The following is a 21,700-nucleotide window of genomic DNA, read 5'->3' as shown; positions in this document are numbered from 1 at the left end:
GATGAGGATTTTAAGAACAAAGACATGATGGGTAAAGGGGAGTTGAGATATGTTGTCCTCCCCATGTGCGACTCCGTCAGCGACTGATTTACACTTCTAGATGCCCGGATCACTCCCAAACACCCCCGCGCAATCAGTTGGGCAGGGGAATCGCGCAACATATCAAAACCGAGGTACAGGTTGCATATAACATTATATAGCAAATGAACAATTAGAACATCAGGTTCCTTAGCATGTGAACAAAAAACAAATCGAGCACCTGATGTTTGTTGTGCTTAAAGAAGTTTTAAATAATGTCATGTCCATCCAAACAAAATTCATGTCTTAAATCAATAACATGGAGTTGGTGTTTATGCTCGAATTAAATTCCTCACATGGCGTTTCTTCGCCTTAAACGACAAGCAGCATTGAATTATAGGATCAGCTGTTGAAGAACAAAAATTATGGGGAAGAAAACTTATTATCATGGAGCTACCCCTCCGCTGCCAAATTGTTCTGCTTTCTGTGATTCCAATGCAAAAATCGTCAGGATGCAAACCTTTCAATCTTCTACTTTGAATGTATAAATTATCAACGAGGAATTCAACTTGAGAGTTCTCATATTCTTTTTGCTTTCGGAGAGATGACACTCAGTCCTCCCATGTATGGTCTTAGTGGTTCCGGAATCACCACAGACCCATCCTCCTCCTGAAAGTTTTCCAGCAGACACACAATCATGCGAGGAATGGCACAAGCCGTTGCATTCAGGGTGTGCACAAATTGTGTTGGTGTCTGGTTGCCGCTCTTGCCTTTCTTCAAAATTGTCGATGCATCAGATGGACGGAAGCGGATGCCCAGCCTCCGACTTTGGTAATCTGTGCAGTTTGATGCGCTCGATATCTGTTCCAAAAAGAATACAATAACATACATGACTATAGTAGTTGAATAGCATGTTTAAAGCTACAGGGATGTATTTTACACAGAAAGAACCAAAATTAACTTTCAGTGCTAGAACCAGAATAAAAAGCTTGCTTGACTTCAGCTTTAGTTGTGTATGCCATTATATACGAGAAATTTTAGAAAATGCATCTGCATACCTCACCAAACCGACCTAATCCTGGCATCCATGCTTCCACATCAAACTTGCGATATGCAGGTGCACCGAGGTCACCAGTTGCCATATCCAGGGTCCTGGAATAGATTCCCATGAGCATTATAATCAATCCTAGTAGAATACATTATATATCCTTAAATAAAAGAAAAATATTAGCAAGTACTTGAAATGAAGTCCAAGAGAGCTGAAAAGTTCTTCCTCGATGGCGATGAGTTCTTCATGGTATAGGTTACTATCCTCTGGACGACAGAATATAAACATCTCAACTTTACTGAACTGGTGAACTCTGTAAAGGCCTCTGCTCAAGAATAGCACCATTTAGCATGAAAAAGAACATTCAAATACTATTTTAAAGCTTGGTATAGCATGCTGTCATATATGCTACTGTGCTAGAGTCGATAGTAATATCAGTGTTATATATGTTCATAATCCCAGATATGTATCATTAGGTTTAGGTGTTATGATGGAGTCTTTAATAATAATATGAGTATAAACATTCTCTTTAAGTAGTCTCTACTTCAATATCTCTTAGTGGTCTCTATCACAGAAGTTGCCAACAAAAGGGTGTGCATGAAATGCGACATAATCAGGTATTGCGATACTCTCCAAAATAGCCAACACCCTTGCGTAGATTTGTGGAGAAAACATATAAAGCACTTCCTTTCCTCTTTTTGCCTCAAGTTGAAATATTATCTATCTATTATCTTTTGACTACATGATGTTAAACAAGATTAATTATTTTGTCACTTCAAACATCCGTCTCATCACATCTTTTCTTTTCCCCTATTGCTGCTCCTTCCCTCCTTAATTCTTCCTCCTGCAAATTGATGCTGACTGACACCACCTTGGTACACTGTCAGCACCAACAACACATCTCATCTCGATTGAGCCCAAATAGAATGAGAATTCAAACCTTGGTCAAGAAGTAAGAAAGTCAAAAATTAAACTTTCCCCTCACAAACTATTGGGTCCTGCATTATCAATCATCAAGCATCTCAACTGATCCACCAACGTCGCCTTTGTTAACTTCGGCAAACTTTTATCATTTCTCTCTTTATGGAACTTTTTCTATTTGTGTAACAAGCTAGATGTGGATAAATATGAGTCAATAGGCATATATACCTCAATATAGCTATATATACAGTTACAAACACATTGAAAACGCTAACACATTCACCTTTGCCATATTATCTTTTGAGATAACAAAGAAGAAGCTAGGAGAAGAGAGAACAAAAAAGGTATTGCTTTAGAAAAGTGTTATTTGATGCATTGGTTAGAGTTCAAAATTTAATTATATTTATCAAGGGCAAAAGTAACAATATATCAACTGACCTTGAAGCTGTGCCTGCAGCACCAGCTTCAGTGCGGAAACAGTGCGAGTAGGCCACATACTTCAAGGGCAAATCTGCTTCAAGAAGAATTGAATCCATATGAATGCCTCCAACAGGAATTTCTGCTGTTCCAATGAGACAATGGTCACTGTTTTCAATAGAATATACCTGTTAAGAAAATAAGAACCAAGTGTTTCATCCATTTTATATCTGAAAACCAAAAAATAGTCAGTCAAGTTTCTAAATTATCTTAAAAAATAAAAGACATGTTGCAAGATGAACATCTAAAACTCTATCACTAGCGGGCAGAGTGTCTCTAGCAAAATCACAATTTACAACAATATCCACATACAACATGCAAAAGGTCACGGGTTCGAATCCTGGAAACAACCTCTTGCAAAAAGCAAGGTAAGACTGCATACAATGGATCCTTTCCTAAAACCCCGCATAGCGGGAGCTTCGTGCACCAGGCTGGCTTTTTTTTTTATCCACATACTACATGCAAATGAGCAAGCAGTCTCCACGAGCTATGAAGTGGAAAAACTATGTTGCAACTTCATTGTTGCACAGAAATATTCTACCATTTTTTTTAAAATAAATCTAATACAGTGTGATGGAAATTCATCGTCAATAGAAAATTTTCTTTTCATCAATAAAAAATATAATACTAAGGAAAAAATTATAATATGGTGCAAGTTGAAGTCATTCGTTCTATCAATAGATTCATTTCCACCCTCCACCTCCACCGTAGTCCAAGTAGGTTGATCGGCCGAGCAAGTTGGTTAGGTCATCAGGTCGTGCAATCAGGTTGATTCAGTTAGGCGACTCAATTCAGTAAGTTTGATTGGGAGGGTTGAAATTTAAGTATAGCATGACTTTCTGGAAGTTGTGGTCTTGGCAGAATCAACGATCGTTTGATGGATGCTTCCAAGAAACTCTGTACACTTCAGCCATCTCATTGACCAGCCGGGCATTATACAGATTGCAGGTTCAAGTAACAGGCACCATAAAACTCAACATTGATGTATCTGTTATATTACTCTTTGGCTCAGCTGGCCTAGGAGATTTCTCAGAGATAGCAAAGGCTCCTGGCTGGATAGCTTCATGCAATGTCCTAACACCAATCTTCCCACTTGATGCAAAACTCCAAAGTAACAAGATTGAACTTGAGGTAAAGATAAACATCAACATCCTGTGGATTGAATCTGATGCAAAGTTGGCTAACACTGCCTCAATTGTCACCAGGAATGTCCCATCTCTGGTGCAAGCAACCTCAAGAGGGCCTCTCACACTACTGTCAACTTACAACTTCTAGTAAGAATCAAGATGGCAGACTAGCTTTGCAAAGATGCCCCTTGAAGAACGATGTGTCTCATGTTTTAGCTCCCATCCACAAGAGAGTCAAACAGATCATAATGTAGCAGGAACTTGTAACCCATTTTGTTTCAATAGCTAAGCAATGAAGTTTGTGCCAACTGGCAGTGTTCATGAGCAAACAAAGTTCCCAAGTATAATTTATCCTTTCTTGCAATAATAGAAATAATGTGATGGTTTCCAAAGCTAATAACTCAGAAAATTTACACAGAAAATATAAATCCTTCAAATGTTCCAAATTTTAATTGCCTTTTACTTTGTTAGTTGTAATCTTATTTTGAGCATCCATGGCAGTTTGATCAACTATTTTTTCTTGCTTATACTTTGGAGACTTGAGTCCAATGACAACATAATTACATAACCGCATGGAATCGAGTTGAACAAGTTGGGACGAGGGGGAAAAAATAACTATCTTTGACGTGCAGATCCACTACAGAAGCCACATGAGCTATTGAAAACAATATCCCTTTATACTTTATACTGCTTACATGGCAGAGCTTGGCCAATTAATTTTTTCTCATAGTCACCCTAGAGGTTCGGATCAAATGAACATAGCTGTGAGGAATCAAATTGCATCAAATGAGTTTGATAATTGGGGAAAACGTTCTCCTGATGAAAGAACCAGTCTAATGAGCCAAACAAGCTATTGGAAACAATTATCATTGTGACAAAGTTTCAAATTTCTAAAGATACATGACTAAACCAAACCTGTGTATTCTGCCCACGTGGTTGAAATCCACACTTCTCGACAACAGATGATCTTACAATCTCTGGAGTAATAAGAGGCTTGAACCCTTGTTTTGAGACTTCTGCAATTGCCCAATTAATGAGAGCCATTTCCAACAAGACTGCTTCATTCTTTAGATAGTAGAACTTCGAACCACTGACCTGTGAAAGAATGTAGATATGTAACATGAACTTAAATAGAGACCATAAGGGAAGCAAGCAAATATAGTTCATATAAGCGATGGTGGAAAGGATGTTTCATGTTCCCAACCAAATTCATATGCTAAAAGGATAGTTAATATCAAGGTTCTAAAATTCGCTAGGAGCTAGTCGGGCGCCAGACGGGGACTAGGCACCGCTAGATGGATTTTATGATATCAACATAAATTACATAATAAATCACATTCTATAACTCCAACACAATAACATCAAATTTAAAATGAGTTCAAAATTTCATAACTAATAAAATATTATAAATTTATTCTACCTCTCCATAATTTTTAACAACTTGTTCTTCATCGAACAAACTCAATATCATCATTGTGATCCTCTTCTTCTTTGGATGTCAAATCATTCTCATGAAGTTTTCTCACTCTAAAGTTTCTTCAAGTTGTAGATTTTCATCTGCTCCAGTTGCTTCATCAACCATTTGCCAAGTGATCATGGAACTTAGTTCAACTTCATCATCTTCCCCACCATCCACAATCCAACCTATGCATTTGAAGTATCTTTTGCAAGAAGGACATCGACATTCCTTTCTTTCTCTCTCTTTTGTTTGTTCAAGAATCTAGCATTAAATTGGACAAATACTAGATTATTCAACCTGTTGACATCCAACTTTTTTTTTGTATAAATCTAGAAAAAAAAAAGAAAGTAAATATTGTAGTTAGTAATATGAATATAAACTTTAAAAATTAGTACTTTACTTTAATTAAACACTTAAAAAAATCATGAAAACTCTATACTATTTTCGCGGTGCCTAGATGATTTGATCGATTAGTCGGCACCTAGGACCGTCTAATCCCGCCTAGGCACCAAAGCCGCTTGGCTGGCCGACAAGCATGTTTTCAGTGCAGCTGGTTGGTGTCTAGTGCCTAGGCGACGATTTTTAGAACATTGGTCAAAATTATATCTAACCAATTCACTAAAATTTTCTAGTAATACATTAGCTGCTAAACTACTACCACAACACATAATAGGTAAATGTAAATTAATAAACCAAGCCAAATGTCCTTACACAAGCAACATACACTTATAAGCCAAGAAAATAAGTTCACTAAACACTAGGTCAAGAAATACCTCAGCAGCTGCATCAAAATCAAACAGATCAAGTTCCTTTCCTAGCTCAAGATGATCTTTGATGTTAAAGGTAAACTCCCTTGGACTTCCTACCTAGTCAACATGATTAGTATTTTAGTTTAGGAACACAATGTCTGAGGAGTCAATAAACTAGCAGTACCATCTTTCTTATTACAGAACTTTCCTCTCCCCCAATAGGAACATTTGGATGGGTTATATTCGGTATACATTGTGCTTCTTGTTGAAGTTGATCTGTTAGGTGCACTAGATCTTCTTCAAGGGAAGCAAGTTTTTCTTTCAAATTTTTGCCTGAAGAAATGAGATTGAGATACAAAGAGTGAAATACTTGATATAATGATAACTTGATCACATCAAGTAACATTTAGTTTTGCGAGGCAAACTTCCTTAAAAATTCCTTCATACCTTCTTGTACAAGGGCTTGACGCACAGATGCTTCTATCTTTCCTCTCATTTTCTCAGCAACAATATTTCTTTCAGCTCGAAGACGTTCAACCTCCTGTAATTTGTGACAAAAAAAATATGGCTGTAGGACTATCATAAGTATTTTCAGTATCAATCCTTTAATCAGCATTAATATATAAGGACTACCAAGAATTTTAGTTCTAGTTGGACGCAGGTTTGGCTGGCAGCAACCTTGCGTTTTGTGCCAAGCCTAAACCTTATGCAAAGGGCTTATGTGCTCATATTCCTAAGGAAAAAAGAATGAGTAGTCTTCCTCACTAATTTATATAACCTAATGTGAAACGTGAGAATAAGAATGACAGGTTTAAGTAACACATCTTGCAATGCAAATTTATAGGCTCCATCCATCACGAAGAGCCATATACATCAACCTAAGACCAAGCATGATTAATCATGATGGATAAGAAAAGCAAAAACTATGGAAGTGTTCCTCATTGAGATCAAAATTGCATGAGCAATGCCAACTTCATGTGATCAAATAAATCAACAGATCCTTCAGAAGTTCTGCATGGAAAGACTATCAGGTATTTTTGCCTTGAAGAATACATATCACTGTTGTTCTTAATCTTGGATAACTTTATAATTAAAGTCACTATTTCTTGTTTCATTGTATGTTGAGATGACAGTAAATTAGCAATAAAACTGAATGGTTAAAAAGAGGAACCCATGATAAATTCTCTCCATAATCACATTACAAAGGATTTTACTAAAGCTAAATCCAAATACCATAAATTATGGGAAAGCTACAATAATAGAGAGGGCCTTAGAAAACATGATACAAATTGTTTTGAGAATAATCAACAGCCGAAGAATGAAGTTGGCATAAAGTGTGAAGACCAAGAAAGGCCTGACCTTTTGAAGATTGAGGAACTTCTCGTACAGGTCAAGAACGACATTCAAATTTGCATTAGAATTTCTATTCATTATGTTGGCAGCAATAACATCCTTATTGTCCCTAATCCACTTGAAGTCAATGGCGGCCTTCCATTGCGCCTTCGCAGAAACTGCAACTAGCAACATCAGAAAGAGAAAACATAAAATAAGGATAGGGTAACATAATAAAGGTGCCACCTTTTCCTTCTTGCGACACCGGGGATGCCGTCGAGACAGCGGCGGAGGCGAGTGCCCTGATAGCGGAATCAAAAGGTGACCGGCGAAGGAGACGATGCCGGGGATTAATGGTGGGAAAAGCTACGGTTAGGGCTTTGATAGAAGTGAGCAGAGACGGAGGGCGGCAGATGGAGTGAACAAAAGAAAGACCGTGGAAGGCCATCCCTCCAGAACAGACGCTCGTTATCAGCAACATGGGCGCTGTGGCGAGGCGGCAGCGCCGGCGGCTGGAGACCCCCGGAAGCAGAGCGGAGGCGGGATTAGCCTCACCAAGTATTTAATATCTTTCACAAAATACTTTCGTGATTTATTTATACTGAAATGACAAATATACCCCCAGCGACTTATTCCATTGGTGAGGTGGCTTTAAACGGATCTGATAGGGCTATAAAAGTCAAAGTGAGCTGAAGCGAGTCGAATCGAGTATTAATTCTCTTTTTATTACAAAAGCATTTTGTTATTATTATTATTATTTTTTATTAAAATTACTATAATATACCATAAAATTATTTTAGTTTAGTCAAAATAATTATTATTTTTTATATATTAATCATTATTATTAGTTATCATATACACCCATTATATATAATCACCCGAAAAAACTACCATTTAACGACGAAATTAGAGACAGAATTATCGTTCTGTCGCTAATATAAAGATGGAATTATACTTTCATCTCTAATTAAAGATAGAATTATACTTCCGTCTCTAATTAGAGACGAACCTATATTTTCGTCTCTATTTTGACCGTTTCGAGTTTAAAAATGAGTGAATCGGTAAAGATTAGCGACGGAAATAAATTATTCGTCTATAAATAGAGACGGACATTTGAATTCCATCTTTAATTAGTGACAGAGTAAATATTCCGTCGCTATTTAGACACAGAATTAAACCTCGTCGCTAATTAGTCACGTGGACAATAGGGCGAGAATACTCAAGCCTGCCCTAAATCGTGCTAATTAGCGATGGAACTATTAGTTCCGTATCTAAGTAGAGACAACACTTTTAGTGTCGTCGCTAATTAGTGACGGAACTAATAATTCTATTGCGATAAAAGTGTCATCGCTAATTAGTGACGGAACTAAATAATTCTATCGCTATTTATAGCGATTTAGGGCAAGCTTGCACAATCGTCTACCTCTCCACTGCGTGTTTGTGAAACCTCCGACGACCATCTCCTCCAGTGACCTCTCTTCATGTGACCTTTCCATCTCCGACGTCCGTCTCCTCCGACATCTTCTCCGTTGATCTTCCCACTATCGATATAATTTCTCTTTCCCTCTTCGATCTTCATTTTACAGGTAGTTAAACCCTAACAGTGATGATCTTGGTCGGCTGCGACCTCGTGGTGACGACTTGCCTGGCCCCGAGCTTATAGCCGAACCCGGCCTCCACCGACCCCCACCTCAGCTGGCCCCAAGCTTGGTCGGCCCCAAGGTTGTAGCAGGGAGCTTGGGTAGCCCTGAGTTCGTGTCGGCGACTCTGGCCGGCCTTGAGATTGTGGCAGCAAGCTTGGGCCGACTCAGGACTCACTGTCGTTTCATCTTGGCCAGCATTGCTATTGGATTAGTTGGCCCTCTTGGCCACCCTTAGCTCACGACCAAGAAATTATCGCTTCTAGGGTGTAGTATTATATTCTGGTTGATTTTAACCTAATTTAGCAAGTTGTAGAATTTTTATCTAGTATCATTGATTTGAAAGGACAACTTAATTATATACTTAATCTTTTATATTCATGATATGGTTTATGAATACATTGAATCATGTGTGTATTATCTCTATTGTATTAATTGTATATTTACTAAGTAATCAATCTTATGTTTATTATGATACAATGTACATTAACAAAGATTGGATATATAATAGATTAGAAATAGATTTATCCAAGATGAATATTTTGCTGGAGTTGAGGAGTTTGTGGATTTTGCAAAGAGTCGTCAAGAATGAATGGATGGTGCCACGTTACATTGTCCGTGTAATCATTCCAAATGTAAAAATAAAGCTTTCCGTGATGAGGACACTCTGAAAGTGCATCTATGTAAAAAAGGATTTGTTCCTAATTATTACAACGGGTATTGTTATAAAGAGCCTTATTTGTCTCACCGTATTGGAACTTTGGTTGCTTCTTCATTTTTAGCACAACTCCTTTAGGGGAATCATCATCTAATAAGAATGCAATGTAATCAATGGTTTATGATACTATGAATACTGCTGATCATTCAAATATAGATGAAATACCAACACTCGAAGTTTAGCAAATATATGATATGTTTACAGGTTAGTGAAAGAAAAGTGTGCGAAGGGATTCTATCTGGTCATTCCCAATTATCAGTTATTGCGAGGTTATTGAACATCAAGGTATAACATCATTTTTTAGAAAGATATTATAATGACATATGTCAATTGATGTCTGAGTTACTTCCTACTAATAACGTAATGCCTGATAGTTTCTACAATACAAAAAAAATTAGTGAGGGGTTTAAGTTTGCCTATAGAGAAAATTTATTGTTGCATTAATAACTACATGATATTTTAGAAAGAAGATAGTGAATTGATTGAATACAGAATCTATACTCACCTTTGTTATAAGTATTGTAGTCGCATAGCAGGGTAAGAAAAAGAAAAAGAGTGCATGAAAAATTATGTATTATTTCTAGTTTACTACTAAACTCCAACACGTGTATGCATCTACTGCAACAGTAAGCTATATGAGGTGACAACATGAGCATGTGCATGAAAAAGGTATAATGTGTCATCCTTGTGGCTCCCCTGCATGGAAACATTTTGATACAACATTTTTCTCACTTTGCAACAGAACCACGTAATGTGAGACTGAGGGGGTGTATTCAATGTTAGACTTTTAATTACTTTGAATGATTTTTGTAGATTTTAAAAGTCTAGGTGTATTCAATTTAGACTTTTATAAACTTTATAGAAATCTAGTGGTATCCAAATTAGATTTTAATAGAGTTTTAAAAAGTCATGGTATTCAAACTTGACTTTTTAAAACTCTATGAAAATCTTTTGGTATCCAAAGTTTTAATAGATTTCCATGGATTCTTTTAGAAATCCTTGGATATAAATTTCAACCAATAAAAGCTCTCCAAAACACTTGGTACAATTTTAAAAATAAAATAAAAAGTCTTCTCCTCATCCTTGAGATTTTTATAGACTTCAAATCGTTTTAATTTTTTATAAATAAGTTCTTTATCTTCCCGCTCTTCGTTTTTGATTATTTCTTTGATCTTAAAGGCCATGTCCTTATTTAACCTCTCGGCGACCTTCATTAACCTCTCAGCATGCATTCATGTGAAGCTGAGAGTCCTTTGAAATGTCGTTCTCTGATGTTATAATGGTAAAAGAATGGATCGGAACAACTGGAATGGAATAGCAGCCGCTTGCAGTCTTTTCTATGTCTGTGACTCACGGCGGTGGACTGCAGGTGGAGATTTTTTTTCTCCGGTTGCTCATGATGGGAAACAATGAGTGTCATCCAGTGAAGCTTCGGTGCGCTGGAAAGGAGAAAAATAAATAGAAAAATTATTTGAGGCGGCCGGTGATGCTTCCGTCGACTACTTGCAAGCAGGTCGAAGTTGAAGTCGATTTGGATAGCTGCGTTGTGTGTAGAGGGAAGAGAAATTTAATTCTTAACTTAATTAATAGATAATTTAATAAAGTCTAATGAAATTTAATAAAGTCTATAAAGTTTATTAAATTTAAAAAATTCCTAAATAAATTTTTTATATTTATATTTATTTATTTTAATAATATTATTATTAATCAAATTAATAATAATATTATTAATTTTATTACTAATCAAATTTATCAATTTAATATTTTATTAAAAGTTTGATCAAATTAAAGGGTTTACCAACATTTCAGGTTAATTTGGATCAAAATTATAAATCAAAATATTTAAAAATATTATAATATTGTTGGATTTAAAATTATATTATTAAAGTTTTTTTTAAAGTGAGACGTTATCTTTTCTTTTTTTTAGCAAAAACAAGATAAAAGTATAAAAAGTTGAAAAAAAAAATTTATGGACAAATTTACTATTTATTATTTTATTAAAAAATAAATTTAATTAGTTATTTTATGTTTTGTTTGGAAATAAATATCGTGCGAGACCATAACCGCCTAGGCTTTTCCAAGATTGAATACACCCCCTTAAATCCACAAGTTTTCGTGAAATTTACAAATATCTGTAAAAATCTTGCAAAAAATCTACAGAACTCCGTGGAATTCTTTTCACAACTATATGAGATTCTATAAAAGTCAATAAAAATCTATGAACTCCACAAAAATCTATCATTAAAAAAAATCAATGAAAGCCATTCAATATCTTGATTGAATACACCCATTTTCTGCAGATGGATTTCAACTATTTGGTCAGTCAGAACAGTAATATTTATCTTGGCCAGTATAATAACACCTTACAACTTACCGCCATAGATGTATATGAAAGATGAATTCATGTTCCTTACTGTGCTTATTCTAAGGTCAACTAATCCGAAAGAGAAGATAGATATTTTCTTACAACCTCTCATTGCCGAGTTGAATGAATTATGGAATGTAGGGTCAATGATTTATGATGTTGCAAGCAAAATTAATTTTAGATTGCATGTTGTATTATTATGGACAATCAGTGATTTTCCAGCATACTCAATGTTGTCGGGATAGAGCATAGCTGATAAATTAGCATACTCACACTGCATGACAAAGTCTGACGTATTTTCACTACCATACAGTAAGAAGGTATCTTGGTTTGATAATCATCATAAATTTTTACTAGTTGATCATCCTTTCAAGCGAAATAAAAAATTCACTAAGAATGTTGTAGTAAAAAAACTTCCTCCAACAATCAAGTTAGATGAAGAAATCCTTGACAAAATAGACAGTTATGATTTTCTATCAGTATCTGAGATTAATTCTGATGAGATAAATAAACACATCGTTAGACAGTGCAAGTGTGGTTGGAAGAAAAGAAGTATTTTTTTGGGAGTTGCCATATTGGAAGTATCTACTCATTCGTTATAATTTAGATGTAATGCATGTTGAGAAAATTTTCTTTGATAATATTTTCAACACTATGATGAATGTGCATGGAAGAGCTAAAGACACTGCAAAATCACGTGAGGAATTAAAAAAACTAGTCAACAGATCAGAGTTACATCAGGATGAAATAACCAATAAATTTCCAAAGACTTGTTATACATTAGACAGAGATGGTAAGCAAGCTTTATATAATTGGGTGAAAGAAATCAAATTCCCAGATGAGTATGCCTCAAATTAAATATGACTCAATGTATGAATATGAACAGATTAAAGATATTTGGACTGAAAAGTCATGACTGTCATATATTCATGCAAAGACTTATATCAGTAACTTTTTATGACTTACTTCCTCAAAATGTTTGATAAGTACTCATAAAATTGAGTTTATATTTTAGAGATTTAACAGCGAGATGTATTATAATGGATGATATGCTTTGACTAGAATAGACATTACTCTCATACTATATAAGCTAGAGCGCATTTTTTCACCAATTTTTTTTTACTTTAATGAACTCATCTACCAGTACATTTAGCATACGAGGCACAAATAGCTGGTCCTGTACAGTACAGATGGATATATCCATTCAAATATTTTTTAAGGAAATTAAATAATAATGTTCGTAACAAAGTAAGAGTTGAGGGATCAATTTATAATGCTTATCTAGTTGAAGAAGCATCCTCTTTCTGCTCCTATTATTTTACTAATAATGTGAAAATCAAACATCGTACGTGTCCTAAAAATTCTGATGATACTCAGCCGATAGACCAATCTATGCTTTCTATGTTAAGTTTCCCGGCAAGCTAATGGGAGCATTTGTTTCTAAATGGTCAACTCAACAAGAATATCATGCTGCAAGAACATATATACTCTTAAACTATGATGAAATCAAACTCTACATAAAATAAGTTAACTTCTTTAATCAAAACATTTTTCCAATTTAAGTTGTTTTCCGATATCCCAATTTTCTTAAAATTACCTTATTTTTCAGCTTGTATGAACAACAATTACAAGTACAAAATCCATTAATTTATGCAAGTAAGATAGTTGAAAAGTTAGAAACGAAATTTGCATTATGGTTTCAAATCTATATAAGTTAGAGAATAATTTTAATTTCTTACATCCATATTAAATTATCATAAGTTTATTTTATATTATAACTATTGTTATAGGTGTCCGATCGGAGAATATCTAATGTGCAAGATTCCAGGATAATCAATCTTGCATCTAGATCTCTCCGTAAGATAATAGTGTACTCTAACTAATATGTTAATGACTTTAAATTTCATGTAGCACAACATGATTCACACAGACTAACTGTCAATTCGGGTCTTTGTGTGAAAGGATCTATCAACAACAATGATTCTGAGTTTGATTATTATGGGAGACTTGAAGAAATCATAGAGGTTGAATACCCAACCTTACCCATCAAAAGATGTGTGTTATTTAAATGTTCTTGGTATGATCCGACTCCAAATATAGGCACCAAAATACATCTAAACTATAATTTAGTTGAGGTAAATACAAACAAAAGCTTCAACAAGTATGCACCTTTTATTTTCATGGTACAAGCAGAGCAGGTTTTTTATCTTGAATATCCCACGAAGAAGAGAATACCTAGTGAATGGTTAGCAGTTTGCCGAACAAAGTCTCGCTCTACCATAGAAATGTCAAACTTTATAGCGACCCAAAAACATCTACATTTCAAAATAATACAGTGGATATACATTCAGTAGATTCTCAGATTCAATTAACATCTCAATTACTTGCAGATATTAATGTACCTTATGAAGAGATAGATTATGGAGGGATATCTAGCAGTGTGGAGCTTATTGAACTAACAGAGTTTAGTGTGAAGGACTTACAAAATGTTCATGTTAATGATTAAAATTTTAATATCTCACTAGTTATACTCTAATATTCATTAATGTTCATGTAAATTTCTCACTGGTTATATCAGTAGTCTTACTCTATTAGTCATTATTGTTTTTATGATTAAAATTAGTGTGCAAACGTATGTGTTATAATGTAATTATACAGATATAGGCATATCTGACGCTGGTGGCCAGATTATTCTGCGGATTATTAGGGGTTAGTAAGTGATGTTATTGGTATTATTCACTACATTTATTTATATTACAATATTTCTAATATTTTTATTTGTTAAATGCAATTTTACCCAGATGGATATAGAGTAGTTGCCTACATCACATCAACATTTAAAGAGCGATTTAGCCTTGCTGGTACTATATGGAAGTGGGTAGACTAGGAAATGAAGTAATTTTATTACGATAAGCTTTTGGTAAGTAATTTTAATTATCATGATTTTTTATAATAATTTATGAATAAATTATTGTAGAAAATATATACTTGAGAGACATGACACGAGGTGAAATTTTATGCTACCTGAAACACAACTTATGTCAAACTCTACAAAGACATGTTATACAAAGCAAGACAAAAAAGAATAAAATCATCGTATGTACCTGAGGACATTTGAGATACATGGTTAGAGCTGTCAAACGGGCCAACCCGTGGTGGGACAGGTCGGCCCGTGGCGGGCTAACCATTTGGCGGGGCGGGGCGGGCCAACCCGCCAACTTGGCGGGTTGGGAAATTTCTAACCCAACTCATTCTAAGGCGGGTTGCGGGTTTGGCGGGCCAACCCGCGGGCCCATCAAAAATTTTTAAAAAAATTAAAAAATATTTTATATCTTCAATATTTTACTTCGAAAAAGTTTTCTACAATTAAATGTATACATAAACATGTATTTTAAATATAAATGAACACAAACGAGTACTTATGTTGGATGAAAAGTATTATTTTTATTTTAAAATTATAACAAAGAAAGATAATAAATCGGCCTAAAACTTAGCTTACATATGTTTTTCAACCCGCGGGCCAACCAAAGCCCGAGCGGGCCGACCCGCGTGGGTCGCGGGCCTAGGCGGGTCGGCCCACGGCGGACTTGGGTTGATAAAATTCCAACCCAACCCGCTTAAATTGTTTGACGGGGCGGGCCAACCCGACGGGCCCAACCCAAATTGACGTATACATGGTGAGCCATCTGAAAAATTGTTATCAGTCACTTATTAAAAAACCAATAAATCGAGGTTATTAAAGGTTATAAGATTCTAAATATAAAAATAAATTAAAAATTAGATTATTAATTATACCTTATAATTTTTCTTAAAGAATCAATGAGATACAGATAAATTGATATTTCATACATTGTGATATAAAATTGATAAAAACAAAATTATAATAAAAAATTAAAAGAGTTGAGATGATCAAAGTAAGCGATGAAAATATTAGAAATTAGATTATTAATCATAATTATACTGATAATAAATTAAAATTATTAATAAATGTTTAAAATATTTTTGACGTGAAAAATAAAATAAAAATATATTAACATAACTTAATTTTAGATTGAATTAATTGCCTGCTGATTATTAGAGGTATTTTAGATATTGATTTTTTTATAAATATTTTAACTTATTTAATATTATTTCCATATACGAGTGTACGGTCTAAATCCATCAACCTATGCGAAGTCCGCATAGACTCGTCCAGTTTCACGCTGCAGGATGCAGCCCCTGCTTCTCAAGATACCTATAAATATCGTCGCTGATTCTTTAATTCTTGTGCCACAAACCCTAGCGGTAACCCTCCAGATTTCGCCGGACGTGACCATGGACGCCGACTCGCTTCTCCTCGCCGCGACCGCTCTTGCGGTGGCGATGCTCGCCGTCGCGTGCTCAGCCCAGGGCCCGAGCGCCGCCCCCGGGAAGGCTCCGACCTCGGCTCCCTTCGCGCCGCCCCTACCCGTGTCTCCTGCCGTCTTGCCACCGTCCCTTGCCCCCACCTCCCGTGCGCCGGCCATGGCTCCAGCATCGAATCCCCCGACCTCAGCTCCCTTTGCGCCACCCCTGCCCCTGTCTCCTGCCGTCTTGCCACCGTTTCTTGCCCCCACCACCCGTGCGCCGGCCGTGGCTCCAGCATCGAATCCCCTGACCTCCGCTCCCTTCGCGCCACCCCTGCCCCTGTCTCCTGCCGTCTTACCACCGTTCCTTTCCCCCACCTCCCCTGCGCCGGCCGTGGCTCCAGCATCGAATCCCCTGAACTCCGCTCCTTTCGCGCCACCCCTGCCCCTGTCTCCTGCCATCTTGCCACCGTCCCTTCCCCCCACCTCCCGTGCGCCGGCCGTGGCTCCAGCATCGAATCCCCTGACCTCCGCTCCCTTCGCGCCACCCCTGCCCCTGTCTCCATCCGTCTTGCCACCGTCCCTTCCCCCCACCTCCCGTGCGCCTGCCGTGGCTCCAGCATCGAATCGCCCGACCTCCGCTCCCTCCGCCGTTCCTCCTGATCACAACCCGACATCCCTTCCGCCTTCCACGTCCCCAGCCAAGGCCCCATCCGCTTCCCCTCTCTTTTCTCCACCCTCTCCCCCGTCTTCCATTCCTCCCGCCGCCCCGTCATTCCCGATCTCGGAGAGCCCGTCTGCTGCGCCGACCCAGCCTCCGTCTCCCGGCAATGGCGCCTCCGCCAAGGCGGTCAGCTGGATCGCCGTCGCCGCGATCGCCGCCGTCGCCCTTTAGATCCGCGCAGGCCTCCTCTCCACCGTTGGTTCTTGATCCGACGACTAGCTGCATTGTTAGAAGTTGCAAAATTATTTTTCTTCTTTTTTAGGTATCTTTGACCGTTGATTCATGATCGGACGGGCACGCTTTTGTTAATACTAATTTTTCTCTTCAGATGTTTTTCTCCTTTAATGTTCAAATGTGCCCGGATGAATTGTCTTCTTTTATCCAAATTATAAATTCGTCCTCGCTTTTCTTCCAGTTGCGATTCTTCGTGAGGATGCTTGTGATAGTCAAAACCCCTGTATAATACGCAGTATGTACACAGTATATTTATATAAGCTAAAAAAAACATATATATATATACACTATTTTTTAATTCAACTATATATATATAGGTAAAAATTAAAAAATATATATATTAAGAAATACATCGTTCTATTTTTTTTTATCTTAAAAATATTTCTTATTTCACTATTGTTGAAAAAGTATATATTTATATTAAAAATATATCATCCTAATTTGTTATACAACAATATAATAAATTTGTAGATGTTAATTTAATTTAGCCTCTGCTATTGATGATAATTGGTTACAGTGTGAAAATAAATGCAACGGTCGACTGGAGTTACTCCTTTACTCCAGGTTTAATATATTTTAAATTATTTGAACTGCTTACGCTTCTCTCAGAATCTGCCTCTTCTTAGTTTGTACCGCGCCGGAGAATCCCATCCGCCCTCCGCCGCCACTGCCGCCAACGCGACCTCCTCGGACGTTGTCTTCCTTTGCTTTGGGGAGTACTCCACCGCTTCGAAAAGCCGGTCTGATTCCCCTCCGACAGAGTGGTGGCGCCAGTTGTCGGACGGGTACTTGGCTATCCGCTTCACCTTCAGCGCTTGCTCGGTGGGCACCGCCGGGGACGCGAACACGCGCTTCATGTCTCCGAAGCTGCGCAGCGCGGCGGCCTCGCGGGCCTTGGCCTCTTGTAGTTCACGCCGCGCCGCCTCCAGCACGTCCTGGAGCTTCGCGTTCTCCCGCCGAGCGATCTCCAGCGCCTCCTTCACCACCGAGGCCTCCTTGATGGCCTGCTTCACGATGTCGCGGAGGTTGGACGCCTCGTCCACTGCCGACCTGTGCTTGCGCTCCGCGCGCGTGCAGTCCCGCCGGGCCGCCTCCAACTCCGCCTCGGACGTCCGGATGCACTCCAGGAACCCGGCCTCCTTCTCCAGCCACGCCGCTACCGATTCCTCTGCCTCCGCCTTCAACCGCTCCGCCTCCGCCTCCGCGCCGCGGAGCGAAACTCCGACCCGCTCCGACTCGCCGCGCGCGGCCTCCAGCTCGCCCTTAAGCCTGCCCGACTCGGTGCTGACCTCCTTGAGCGCGAGCGCCAGGCCGTCCATGGCGCGCTTGCTCTTCTCCTCCGCCTCCAGCGCGAGGCGGAGCTCTGTCTGCAGCACGGCGGCCTCGTTTTTGCCATGGCGAGGCGAGCTCGACGCAGCGCGGAACGTCCTCAGCTCCAGCTTCATCTCCTCGAGCAGGATCTTGGTCTGCTCCAGCTGCTTCGTTTGGGACGCCAAGGACTCGAGCATGTGGCACTCGGACGCCCTGGAATTCTCGAGCTCGTACTCGAGCTCGTTGACGCGGGCTTCCGATCGGACTTGGCTCTCCCGCTGCGTCAGCATCTTCCACTGCATCTCTTCGAGTTCTTCGAGGGCTTGGCACCGCTCCTGAGCGAGCTTGTGTAGGTGTTCCCGGAGCTGCACCACCTCGGCCTCTCCTCCCATCGCCATTCCCCTGCTCGCAGCTATGGCATCAATTTGGTGGGAAACAGAAGCAATGATCATGAAGGAAGAGGCAGGGCTAGCTAGCTGCGGAGTTCGCCGGATGGAATCAATTGGGTTAGTTCGTTATTGGGGAGGTTGGAAGGAGAGAGATTGGAGGAGGGGAGAGGATGCTCGGGGAAGGGGACGAGCTTGGCGGAGCACCGCCCAATCATCGGATTTAACGGGACAATAATTAAATCACAATAATTCTAATTATAATAATCGTAATAAATAATTATTATAAAACTCACCGCCTATGGGAAAAAAACGATGATGTGCCCATTATATATTTCATATTTATTTTAACATTAACATGTTATTATGGATTCATATTTATTTTAATATTAACATTCATCCTAATGTTATCTGCTCTTTTATTTTTATTTTAAATTAAATAATACAATTTAAATTTTATTTATACAATTTAAATAATTATTATTTTAAATAAAAATAATATTATTTTAAAATATATTGATTACTTAAAATAATTTTTTTCTTATTTTATAAAACCATAGTTAGACCTGTTATGTTATATGGAGCTGAATGTTGGGCTATGTGACTCGAGCATATGAGCAGAATATAAGAGTTGTAGAGATGAGAATGTTAAGGTGGATGTGTGGACATACGAAGATAGACAAAATAAGAAATGAGAGCATTAGAGAGAAAGTCAGAGTTGCATCTATTGAGTAAAAACTCCGAGAAATACATTTAAGATGGTACAGATATGTACTTAGATGACCAATAAATGCTCCAGTTAGACGATGTGAAACTATGATAAACATGCATATCAAACAAGTAAGAGGAAGATAAAAAAAGACTTGGTTATCAACAATAAAACAAGATAAAATTTATTTAAATATAGATGATGATATAATAGGAGATACAGCTCAATGACGTAAAAGAATTCATACAGCTGACCCCACCTAGTGAGAAAATGTTTGATTGTTGTTGTTGTTTATAAGTGTCATTTATTTAAAATTAAAATATTATTATAAATTTGAAATAACTTTGACATAAAATTTAAAAAATGTATAAATTAAACGTAAAGAGAAACTCTAAAATATTAATTTAAGGATTGGTATTATATTGTGACCAAATATGTTCAACTAAGTTGACACGAAATTGGTGATGCACATGACTGTCACGTAGTTCAAAATTTATCAGGAGATGGTTTGAGCCCTAGACGGGTTGTGTAGATTTGCCACCTTCATTGTTATAGCAATATGTCACGTGACCTCCCTTATTTTCAACAAATCATATTGTGCAAAATAATACATGCTAACATAATATGTTATAACTTTTTTTTTGTACTAATAACGAGCTGCACCTCTGACAATTACCTATCAAGCTTGGAGCACCCCAAATGCTTGTTCAACATCTTTTCTTGTAGTCTCTTATCTTTTCTTAAACGACTTCCTCTTGAGATCTTCTGGGCAAGGAAAAGTCTTTACGAAAGTAGCTCATTCCGGATACATTCTATCTGTTAGATAATACTCATTCTTATATTTAGTCTCATTGACCATGAATTTAATCTCCAGGGCATTTCCTTGCAAGATGTTATTGAATATGGGAGATTTACACAACACATTAATATCATTATGTGAACCTGCAATACCAAAGAATACATGTCATATCCACAAGTCTTGAGACACAATTGCTTCAAGCATGATTGTTGGTGATCCATGACCTCTTGTAAATTGGCATTTCCTTGAGTATTTCTTCGTACACCTTTTGAGCAAGGAGGACGAAGGGAGGCTCCACAAGAATCTTCTGGAGAAGTGCCTATGCGGGATAAACGCAAAAGGAAGATCGTAGCCAGCGATAGTTCTCCTGAGAGAATCGTCACTCCATTCTCTTAACGAGTGCTGGATGATTCTCTACTGAAGCATTATCAAAACTTAAATATTGGAAAATATTCTGGAATAACCAATCCGAAAGATCATCTTCTTAAATTTGAGAATGTCGCTCTCCTACAATAATTTACCGACGATGTTAAATGTCGGATGTTCCTTATTACCTCTGGAGGAACAACTCAAAGGTGGTTTAAGCGGCTACCATATAATTCTATTCGTCGCTTTAAGGATTTTTGCAAGGTATTTCTTCATCATTTTGCTAGCAATCGGAGGCATCACAAGACCCCCTGGAGTCTCTTTTCAATTAAACAGGGGCTGAAAGAATCTATTTGAACCTATATTAAGAGGTTTAATCAGGTAGCCATAGATATACCTATGGCTACCACTGAGATCTTGTAAGTGCATTTTCTCAAGGGCTTAATGATAATGATTTCTTTAAGGATTTGGTCAAAAACCTTTCGGCTAATTTTGATTTATTGATCGAGCGAGCGACTGAGTTTATTAATGTGGAGAAAGCTCAAGCTCAAGCTGCTCCAAATGTGGATCGTTCGGGGGTACCTACTTAGCCACCCAGAGGGCTTCATGTAGTTCCTCCCCAACGGCATCCTGAACCATGACCTCAAGCTGTGTAACACGTGGGGGTTCCTCAAGAGATCCCACGAAGATGGTGCACATACCATTTAACAAGTACTCATAGTATAGAAAATTGTTATACCCTGAGGAATCAGCAAGCTCGTAATCCTCGATATCAGAGGCATTCTCTAGCCCTAAATCGTTGATAATATTTGAGGCAGGATAGTCCGCTTAAGCTAGAGTACCAGATGACTGAGTTACAGGCAGGAGTTCTGCCACTCTCGGCCGGGCAAGCTCAAGCACCCAGTCAGGCACAACAAGAAACAACATTAGTCAGACAAGAAGAGAATCGTAGTAACGCTCCCCGGGGTAATATCAACATGATAGCTAGAGGA

General features: G+C 38.0%; 3 protein-coding genes across 3 annotated transcripts; 1 reads left to right on the top strand and 2 right to left on the bottom strand.

Moving 5' to 3' along the window:
* Nucleotides 1-265: 265 nt before the first annotated feature.
* On the bottom strand, nucleotides 266-7,683 carry LOC121971895 (serine--tRNA ligase, chloroplastic/mitochondrial-like). The gene is made up of 10 exons (XM_042523400.1): nucleotides 7,378-7,683; nucleotides 7,159-7,310; nucleotides 6,247-6,340; nucleotides 5,984-6,132; nucleotides 5,824-5,916; nucleotides 4,507-4,686; nucleotides 2,426-2,592; nucleotides 1,257-1,391; nucleotides 1,077-1,170; nucleotides 266-879 (listed from the first exon to the last, which is right to left on the bottom strand). Exons 1-10 carry the CDS (start codon nucleotides 7,610-7,612, stop codon nucleotides 598-600), a joined length of 1,581 nt encoding a protein of 526 aa, XP_042379334.1. The 5' UTR covers nucleotides 7,613-7,683; the 3' UTR covers nucleotides 266-597.
* An 8,380-nt stretch (nucleotides 7,684-16,063) lies between these two features.
* On the top strand, nucleotides 16,064-17,074 carry LOC121972976 (vegetative cell wall protein gp1-like). Its single transcript, XM_042524582.1, has one exon. The coding sequence runs from the start codon at nucleotides 16,064-16,066 to the stop codon at nucleotides 17,072-17,074; it is 1,011 nt and encodes a 336-aa protein (XP_042380516.1).
* Nucleotides 17,075-17,742: 668 nt separating this feature from the next.
* LOC121972975 (WEB family protein At3g02930, chloroplastic-like) lies at nucleotides 17,743-18,900 on the bottom strand. The gene has a single exon (XM_042524581.1). It carries the CDS (start codon nucleotides 18,898-18,900, stop codon nucleotides 17,743-17,745), a length of 1,158 nt encoding a protein of 385 aa, XP_042380515.1.
* Between the last annotated feature and the right edge of the window lie 2,800 nt (nucleotides 18,901-21,700).

The sequence above is a fragment of the Zingiber officinale genome, chromosome 4A, assembly GCF_018446385.1.
Source record: "Zingiber officinale cultivar Zhangliang chromosome 4A, Zo_v1.1, whole genome shotgun sequence".
Lineage (NCBI taxonomy): Eukaryota > Viridiplantae > Streptophyta > Magnoliopsida > Zingiberales > Zingiberaceae > Zingiber > Zingiber officinale.
This window is presented reverse-complemented; position numbering and strand designations above follow the sequence as displayed.